The 9,522-nt window shown below is 49.2% G+C and overlaps 1 protein-coding gene across 4 annotated transcripts; it reads right to left on the bottom strand.

Moving 5' to 3' along the window:
• Nucleotides 1-782: 782 nt before the first annotated feature.
• On the bottom strand, nt 783-8,526 carry RIPPLY1 (ripply transcriptional repressor 1). 4 transcript variants are annotated; one of them, XM_060408107.1, is made up of 6 exons: nt 8,395-8,526; nt 5,029-5,115; nt 3,792-4,077; nt 2,841-2,916; nt 2,157-2,221; nt 783-1,595 (listed from the first exon to the last, which is right to left on the bottom strand). In XM_060408107.1, the coding sequence occupies exons 3-6, from the start codon at nt 4,043-4,045 to the stop codon at nt 1,334-1,336; spliced, it is 657 nt and encodes a 218-aa protein (XP_060264090.1). In that variant the 5' UTR covers nt 4,046-4,077; nt 5,029-5,115; nt 8,395-8,526; the 3' UTR covers nt 783-1,333. The 4 variants fall into 4 exon arrangements, with proteins under 4 accessions (XP_060264090.1, XP_042097793.1, XP_027818858.1 ...); XM_042241859.1 differs by having other exon boundaries at nt 3,792-5,115; XM_027963057.2 differs by having other exon boundaries at nt 2,862-2,916; nt 3,792-5,115.
• Nucleotides 8,527-9,522: the final 996 nt, after the last annotated feature.

The raw sequence follows: 9,522 nt of genomic DNA, 5'->3' as shown, positions 1-9,522 counted from the left end.
AAGTCCAACTATTGCTGAGGCAATGAAAAGCTGTGGTAGGGCAAAGCAGGGGGCACAGCATGGTCTGATCTAGTGGCCTGTAGGCTTCCCAGGAGCACTAGTGGTAAAGAATCCTCTTGCCAATGCAGGAGATGTAGAGACAAGGGTTTGCTCCCTTAGAGAAGGGCATGGCAACCTACTCCACTATTCTTGCCTGGAGAATCCCTTGGACGGAGGAGCCTGGTGGGCTACAGTCCATAGGGTCACACAGAGTCAGACACAACGGAAGCAACTTAGCACACATGCACACACATAGAGGATGAATTGCAGCAGGACATGCTGGAGGCAAGAAAATGACTCAAAGGCTGTTTGGGACACGGGTGGGTCCGAGGAGCTGAGCTATGGACGATACAAAGGGACTTGAGAAGGTAACATTGGTAGGACTTGGGCGCCTCTCAAGGCCCCTCCCCACACGCACAGGCTCATCATCAAGGCTCCGCTGATGCTGCACCTCTCACCTTCCCCCACCTCCAGCTCTGCTTCTGACTTTTAAGCTGCCCTCTGAGGTCCTTTTTGTTCCCTTTCCAAGCTGTCTTTAAGGTTTAATCAAACCTGATTGCACAAGTTGACCAAGAAGGCCTGGCCCCCTGTTAGGCCTCCCGTGGTACATCCCTGTGAAGAAAGATCTGTCAATTGACCTCAGGTAGAGCAATGGATTGGCCTTGAGCTGGTTTCTGACCCTGTGCCCATGACTTCAAAACATGGGCAGAGTTCAGTTAAGAAATCAGTCCAGTTCCAGGAAAAAAGGTAAACATCATCTAGTTTATTTTTCTCCTGATTCGTCTCATGCCAAAATACAGACCCCAGTAGATAACAACCGAAAGGGAAGAGGTCCCCAAAGTAGACTGATGTTTTAGATGTCCCCTCTCCTTCCTGCAAGGTCCGTCAGAAAGGCACCCCAACTGGTGTTAGTATTGCATCCGTGGAGGTGAAGCCAGAAGTCAGGCTTACCACAGGAAGACAGGACTTCATGGCCATCTGAGTGGTTGGGGAGTCAGAGCCCTGAAGAGTGACTGTTCTCTGCATAGGCATGCTTCATCCTCATCTGCTCCCTGGGGGGCTCAGAAAGCAAATTTTCCTTCCCCTAGAGTTCCTAGGACCCTCTCGTTGGCAACACAACAGCAATCCAATAAGATGCCAGAGGGCTGGGCTCACAGACCTGTTGGGTGTAGCCAGGGTGAGCTGGTAACTTGAGGACCCAACTTTCAATCCAGAGAACTGTTCCTGGGGATTCCTGGCTAATCAATGCCCTGAAACATTGCCAGGCATAATGAACCCCATCAGACTGACTGGTTCAGTTGGGACAGGTCAGGGGCAGGGAGGGAGAATGAGCTGTGGCCCTGTGTGGTGCTGACCCTGGTACCTTCACACACCCTTCTGGCCCCTTTCCATCTGCTTCCTCTTTCTCCTCCTCTTCTCTCTCCTCCACTTCCTCCTCGTCCTCGCTGGTTGAGTCCTCATAGACGTTGATGGTTGCCTGGACAGGGAAGTTCTGCAGTAACATCTCCCCATCACTGTACAGGTAGTCAAAGGAGCAGGATTTAGGCCAAAAGAGTCTGTGGACAGAGAAGAAATATGGCCCCAACTTGCATAGGCTGCCATGTGCAGAAGGGTCAGTAGGACCAAGAAGGAAGCCAGCCCCTAAACTCCTTCTAGTTGCAGTAATGGGGTGAGATGGAAAAAGAAGAAAGGGAGCTTTGTAGCAGAACCTTCTGGAATGTTACAAAATGGCTCCATGCAGGAAGGTCATGTCTGGTGGGCCTATAGCTGTGAAGAGACCCAGGCCTGGCATATTTCAATCCTGCAACTGATCCCACTCCCTACTCCCCACCCCAGAAGGCCTGCAGCCAAGAATTTTCTAGCCCCGTGTCCTCCATCTCCTACTAAGGCTTTCTTCACTGATCTCTCCACAGGGGCTTGTTCTTAGCGGTCAATGACAGTGACTCCAGGGAAGGCAACCTGGGCCAAGTCCCTTAACTTCTCTGAGCTTCCATTTCCTTATCTGTGAAAGAGTGATCATAGCAGTACCTCCCTCCTCCTGCCTCATAGTGCTGTTGTGAGGATTTAAAAGGCTAATAGATCTACATCAGGCTCTGTGCCTGGTGCTAGAAACTTACCTGACCGGGTGATGGAACTCAAAGTCAACCTTGGTGACCTTGGCACCTGTTGTCCCACTGGGGGCCTGTCAAAAGCAAAAATCATGTGGCTCAAAGTGCATGGTCAGATAACTGCCTCTTCTGTATCAGGGGTCAGCAACCTGTAGGTAAGATGATCTAGAAGAGACCTTAGACATCTCTGGGGTTCAGTACCCGCCCCCCATAAGGGGATCTGTCCTGGTTCTAGTTGAACAACAAGTGGACAGAGTCCGGGGGGTTGTTTGCTTTCCTGTCCTTGTTCTAACACCTGTTTGGAGATGATCCAGGGGACAGAGTTCTACTGGAGCAGCAAAGACGCGGGGGTGGGGTGGGGGTGGGAAAGAACGCCGCGGTTGGGTGCCACGAGACCATGATTCTAGCATCAACCCCACTGCACATGCACCATGGAGCCTGCCCATGTCCCTCTCATGCTCTGGGGCTCAGCTTTCTGCACAGCTAAATTGCCCCAGAGGCCTCGGCTCCCTGCCTTCCTCCTAGAGCTGTTGTGGGAATCAAAAGTGGGCAAGGCTGGGAAAGTGCTTTTCCGGGTCTACAGCCCAAGTCAAAGGTCAGAGGTTGGGGGCCCCTCTGGGAAGGGACCAGGTTTGAGTGCCTGCACGTGGTCATGTGTGTATGTGAACACGTGGGACAGGGGCTCCAACTCACCAAATCCACACGTTTCCTCACCTGCCTGGGGAGGTCATTTGTAGAGGTCAGCCAGGGCCTCCAAAGAGAAGCTCCTCTAGGACAAAGAGGAGAGATTAGTTGGTGGAGGAGAAAGAGTCTGGCTTCCCTGAAATAAGAAAAGAAGCCCTCCAAAAACTTGACTTGGATTCCATCTCCTGCCGGAAGACTTTCCTAAGGACCCTGAGTCCAGGTCAAGACAGATGGCCCTCCTCTGCTTCAACAATGTTATCATACCTGTTGGATGATTATCTGTTTAGTTACCTTAGAACTTCTTAAGGGCAGATTTATGTTTGATGGTATCTGAATCCCCAACACCAAAGCATAATGCCTGGTACACAGTAGGTGTTTTGGTCAGTGTTTAGCGAATGGTTAAACGTTTGGAGGAATGCGTGAGGGTTGGGTAGAAACTATCTTGCCCCCTACCTCCTGCCCCCAAAAGTAGAGCTCACAGTTCTGCCCTCTTCCTGGGATGGGGAAAGGGGCCAAATATATTTCTGGGTCCACTGCTTCCTCACTAGACTTCAAAAGGTAAGAAAAAAAGCAAATGGAAAGCTTATGGTGTGGTCAGGAAAGAGACAGTCCCTTGGTCATCAGCCTCTTGGCACTTTGAACCTCGTTCCCTGCTCTTCAGCCTAGGTCCTGTCCAATCCAGATTTCCTGGTAGTCTCCCCTTTGCCCCTCAGTGGACTGAGCAACTTGGCACATTGAGGGCCTGGCTGCTTAGTTTTCAGCTTTGGCAATGCCTACTGTCCCCAAGCCTCCTCCCGTCAGTCAGAGGGATTAGTGAGGTGAAGAGCCAGCTGAGATATTAGAGTCTGAGCTGTGGAGGGAGCACAGAGAACAGGGGGGGCCTGGACTTCTCGTTTCCTTTGTTGTCCCAGTAACCCCATTAAGCTTGAGTTCAAATGACCAAGGCCAAGTTCCACTTACCGTTCATATTTATTTACTTCTTGTCCAGAGGAGAGAAGGGGCGATGGGTTTCCCAGGTAGGGCAGTGCCAGGGAGCCCTGTGCTAGGGCTGGAGCTGAGGCCAGAGCCAGGGCAGGGGTGGCAGCAGCGGGAGCAGGAGGGTCCATCCTTAGGGTGTAAAGGCCAGGCAGGCTGTGGGGGCTGCGATTCTTCAGTGTCCCGCACTTTTCTGGCTTTTCCTCAGAGACCTTTTTATAAGGTCTGCCTGGACTCATAAATTATTCAGGGACATGCCAGGATGAGATACCTGGGGAGCAGTGGGGGTGTGTGTGTGTGTGTGAAGATTTAGGAAAAGGGGCTTGGGAAGGGATACCCGTGTTCCTGGGTGTGAAATTTCTCCCAGTTGAATAAACAGAGAGTCAATAGGCAGGAGGGGGTGTGGTTCTTTATCTCCAAGTCAGAAAGGAAAACACAAAAGGGGCAAATCGAACACCATTTGTGCGAATTCCCCAGGTGGTAGCAAGGCCTGAGGGAAGGGAACAAGGGAAGCGCCTTAGAAACCACAGAAAGTTGTCAGGCGCTGGGGAGAGAGACCAGTAGCAAAGCTGGTTTCCAGTGAGAAGGGACAACTGAGGCCAGTGAGACTCACGTTATTTCAGTTCAAACTCCAAATAGATTGGCCAGGTGGACCGGATATGGGGTGACCACTATGAAGCATACCCCCCAGGTTAGAGAAAAATGGAGCATCTGGGTGGGGCTGGTCTGACTGCCTGTGGGTTGGACCTCAAGTCTTCTTTCCATGCCCACCCCTTTACTGGGCAGTACATTTGCAGAAGTGCCTGACTGAATCCCCTCTCCAGCCTCAGCCATCAGTGGTTTGAGAAGGGAGTGCAGGCAGCATTTGCGGGGGTTTCCAGGTAGGATTGCTGATCTCAAAGCTCAGCTTCCAGTCCGGGCGCCAGGGTGCTGGAGGAGGTCTGCTGAAAGACCATCTCTGACCCTGGCACCTGGATTCCCGGCGCCTCGGTTCCCTCTAGTGTGAGAGGAGGATGCAAGCCCAGTGGTTCCAAAGGGCCCCGTCAGGCTGAACACTCTGTGACGGGCGCTGGGTAAATGGGTACTGACCCCGGCAAGCCCAGCACCTGGGTCACAATCCTCTCAGCCTCAGACAGTCTTCTGGGCCTTTGCCAAAATGTTTGCAGTTACAACTACTGGCAGGTTCCTTATGCTTCAGAGGTTTGAAAATATGACTACTGACCTCAGTGTCGAGCACCGGTGCAGGTTTATTCAGCTCCTTGGATATTCATCACAGCCAGGCGTGTAATCGTCAAAAATTAGAAACCACCTCAATGTCCAATGATAGGAAACAAGTTAGATTATTTAGGGTAAGTCCTTACCACCGAATACTAAGCAGGCACTCATAATCATGTTCTAGGAAGTATAATTATCAACACAGAAGGTTTAGAAAAAAAGAAAGATGCGAAAAGTGTGAATAATTTGATCCCAGTGCTGTTTTTCTCTCTGTTCACAAAACCCCCATTTCCAATTTCAACCCCACTGTGTTCTTTGTAGCAAAGGAAAACTGGAAAGAAGCCAAATGTCTTACTTTAGAAAGGCAGTTAAATAAATCATTGAACAGTTATACAGGTTCATATTAAAACTGGCATGGTAGAAGACCGGGGAAAGGTTAATATATTGAAGAGTGAAAAAAAGAAGCCTGTACCACATAATTTGGAGGATGATCCTGTTTTGGTAAGAAAAAAAAGAAGAGTAGAATATACAGTGTGCAGGGGGGAAAAAAGAGTCTGGTTAGAAGAAAGGAGAAAGTTACAATGCTTTCTGGGAATAAGATTATGGTAGACTTTTATTTCCTTCTTTCGGCTTTTCTGAGTTTTCCCAAAAGTTCCACAAGCCCTGATACTGTTTGGGTAATAAAAAGCAAAGACACAAAATTAAAAAGAAAGAAAGAAATGTGTATCCACAGAGGAGAGAAAACTTCTGGGGAAATGACAGCCATTTTTAAATGTCTGAGGATTTGACTGAAATGGAATTACACTTGTTCTGTGTGACTTCAAAGGGCAGGACTGAGGCCCACGGGTAGAAGCTACAAAGAGATACATTTTGGCTCAGTCAAAGGAAAACTTTGTAACAGCCCAGCCGCCACCTAACCCAGAGACCTGGCACTGTACCGCTTCTCCATAAACAGAGCTTTATTACATGTGGTGAAATGAGTGGAGTCTTGGACTGGGCTAAGTCCTCTGGCCCTGAACTGCGTAAGTGCAGGCTGGATCAGGGATCCTGGATCTTGGAGTGGAAAATCTAGAGGGAGGGGGGAGTGGGGGATGGCGAGCAGAGCGGATGGGAAGCCTGAGTTTCCCTCAGTCTCTGAGGGTTCTTGCTAAATTTACCTCCAGGAGATGAAAATGTGCCTGTATTGTGCCACTGGCTCAAAGGAGGGGCGAGACTGAGAGGGAGCCTGGATGAAGAGGCTGGGCTGGAAGGAGGAAGAAGCAGACCTATTGTCAAACCTGGGGATATTTTTGACTTCTAGGGGCCCTGAAAATGGTCAGGAGCGGGGAAAGAGAGAAGAAATAGATATTCCTCCAGAGCCCAGGGAACATGCCCAGCCATCTTGAACTTGTGTTCATTCAGCCACAATCTCACAATCAGGGCCATCCAGCTCCTTCACTCCCCTGAGCTGCAGACCTGAGGGTTCCCCTCATGCCAGCTCCTGGCATCTTCTCCTAGAGCTCAGGTGGCATTCAGGCCTATGTCTGTGGATCTTTCTGTCTCACGACCTCTCTAAGAATTGCCTCAGCCTCATATAGCTTGTGGGAGATGAAGCCACTGGCCCCTCTTGAGGACCTCTCCTCAGTCGGAAGGATTTAAGACCCACAAGGCTTGCTGGGTAAGAATGGGAACCTGGCTGTTCTCCTTTGCCCTCAGCACATAAAAGGAGTGAGGTGGCTAGCAAGGTGGCACGAAAGGTCTGGAACAATCAAAACGAAGAACTTCCTGTCACAGCAGTTATGATCCTACCTCCCTTACCCCTAACAGCCTTATGGTGCCTCTGGGTTTTGTCAGTGATTGCTTTGCCAGAACATTCAGAGAGGGCTTGGTGCCTCCTCTGGGCCAGACACTTCTGGACCTTGCCAGGCAAGAGAATGAACTATAAAGAGGAACAGACCGCCTCACGGTGCTGACAGCTAGGGAGGGAGACAAGACCTGTACGGGACAGGCTCAGTCAATGTCAGTGGGGCCTGGTTCCCCCTACCACCCTGGAGCACGTTCCCTTGTCCACTCCTCAGCTCTCCCCAGCTCGAGTGTCCCTGTCCCCTGGGCCACATTCCAAAGTTGCTTCAACTCCTACCACGTTCCTGCCCCTCCCCTCTACCCACAGAACAACCTCTCCTCCCACTTCCCTGAGAAAACACGGGCTTTGAAGCGTGAATTACCTCAGTGCCCTGCCCCACTCCCCCCAAACTGGCCTGCCTCTCCAACTTCCTTCCCCTCCAGCCCTCCCTTCTCAGGGCACAAGGTGCCCCTCTCGTTAAAGACTAATCTGTTCACCCGGGCCTTGGCCTTATCCGCCCTCCTTCTCTGGGGCCTTCCTCCGGGCATTATGACCCTTCTCTTCAGGAAACTGCGGCTTCTTTATACCAGCTCTTTCCCTCCTGATTATAAAGTACCTGTCTCTGTTATCCCCCAGAATTAAGCCCCTCCTTTCCTAAATGTATTCTCTTGCTCCCCGCACTCTCAATATCTTTCTCTCTCTTCCCCTCCTCCTTTTCTCTCTTTTCTTTCCTTCATCCTCAAATTCGTTGAATGTAGAGTCTATACTTTTCTCAACTTCACATTCATACTTCAACTTACTGCATTTTGGCTTCAGGCGCATCTTCCTTGTGAAAGGACACTACCAAAGGTCACCAATGACCACCTAAGTGCCATGTTCAATGATCTCTTTGAACTCTGGGGCCAAAGGCACTCTTGACCAAGTCCTCTTTTCTGAGGCTCTCCTTTCTTTCTTGGTCACTATCTCCCTCCTACTTCTGGAACTACCCCCCTGTGTATCTTTTGCTGACTTTTCTTCTGCTCAGTTCTCAAATATGTGGCTGTCAATTACAATCCACAAACAAAGCTGATACACAGTAATGTTTTTAACGGGTCATGGCAAAAAGGGAAAAACATCAAAAGTAGAGTTTTTCGATAATCTCAATGTATCTAATTATAAACAATTGTCCTTTATTCTGACATTCTGCCTTTTTAAAACTTTTTGGTGGCAAAATATTCTCTCTTTCCTGAAATGATGGCAATGGTGGATATTAATTTATTTCTTTAACGTCCCTATTTGTCAAGATAGAAATGTCCAGTCCCATTAATGTGTTATTCAATGAATGAAAAATTGAGACATATTTCCAGCCTGAAATGTTCCTGATAGGTGTCTCAAACCTGTTCCAAAACTGAACTGATTTTGTTCCCACCAACCTCCTCTGTACCTGCCTCGATAACCAGTATCACATTGGCCCAGTCACTCAAGCTAAAAGCCTCAGCCGCCAAGTCCTATTGATTTGGAGCTTGAGAAAATGAGAAAACCATTTCTCACGTTTGTCTCCTCTGTGCTCACCATTCTCCTGGTTGTTTCTTCAGTTACGGTCTCATCCATCCTCTCTCACATGGATAGATAGATTCCCCCATTCTTGACTTGGTCTTTCCAATCATCCTCCTCCCAGCTCATCCTGTGATCTTCCTATAACATGGGACGAACTTTGCTCTTTCTGGGCTTAAACACTTACAGTGATTCCCAGTTGCCTATGGAAAGTGTCCAATCTCTTTTGTGTGGCAGTTGAAGCCCTTTGCTGCCTAAGCCCAGCCTTCCTCTCCAGCCTTCTGCCTCCAAGCCCCTCCATGCGCCCTCCGCTGCAGCTCCCCTTTAGAGACCTCCACTCTGTAAACAGGTCACGCCTTTCACCTGTAATCTTTTCATGGTTTAGAGCCTCTGAAGGTCTCAGTCCCATCTCATATAGGGTTAATCACAGGGAACACTGTGGGTCACAACCAGTGGCAGAGCTTAAAATTGATTGAGTGGGTTGCAGCCAGCATTTAACAAATTGACTGAACAGCAAATGGAAGAGTGAAACACATGAGGTAAGGGCATATATTATTCTGTGAGGCTTTTGCTTTAGTCATATATCTCTAGATCTAGATTGAAAGATATATAAATGCATGTCCTGGTTTATGCCATAACAAACATTTCCTACTGTGGGTCCCAGTCATAAAATTTGACCACACTTGAGGGACTAGATTGGAGCAGGAAATGGCAACACACTCCAGTACTCTTACCTGGAGAATTCCATGGACAGAGGAGCCTGGGGAGCTGTGGTCCATGGGGTTACAAAGAATTGGACATGACTGAACAACTAAGCACAGTACACACACACACACACGCACACACACACACACACGTGTGTGTGTGTGTGTTTGTGTATTGCTTGCTGATGCCTATCTTCTGAGATGAGCACGACTAAGCAGGCATGCAAGGGACTATATGTTATTCTGGGACTCATAATTAGTGCTGTTCATGCCAGAGTCCTTGCTTTCGCTGGGGAGTGTAATAGAGGTCAGGAGAACAGGTGGTGCCAGGGAGGCCTCATGGAAGAGGGATGATTGAGCAGGGTGGGGCTTATGTGGGCAGACAGAAGAGGGAATGTAATCCTGGCACAAGAGTGGATAGTAACAGGACAGAACATTTGTT

Source organism: Ovis aries, chromosome X, assembly GCF_016772045.2.
Source record: "Ovis aries strain OAR_USU_Benz2616 breed Rambouillet chromosome X, ARS-UI_Ramb_v3.0, whole genome shotgun sequence".
NCBI classification, from domain to species: domain Eukaryota; kingdom Metazoa; phylum Chordata; class Mammalia; order Artiodactyla; family Bovidae; genus Ovis; species Ovis aries.
Note: the sequence above shows the minus strand (reverse complement) of the source record. Positions and strands in the feature narration are given on the sequence as shown.

What these genes read in the sequence shown, in the direction of transcription:
- RIPPLY1 (XM_027963056.2), bottom strand. Translation starts at nt 4,045, where the DNA reads ATGAGTCCAGGCAGACCTTATAAAAAGGTCTCTGAGGAAAAGCCAGAA. An exon ending in GAAGTAAATAAATATGAACG is followed by an intron (nt 2,917 to 3,791) that starts GTAAGTGGAACT and finishes TCTTTGTCCTAG; the next exon opens with AGGAGCTTCTCTTTGGAGGC. An exon ending in TGAGGAAACGTGTGGATTTG is followed by an intron (nt 2,222 to 2,840) that starts GTGAGTTGGAGC and finishes TGCTTTTGACAG; the next exon opens with GCCCCCAGTGGGACAACAGG.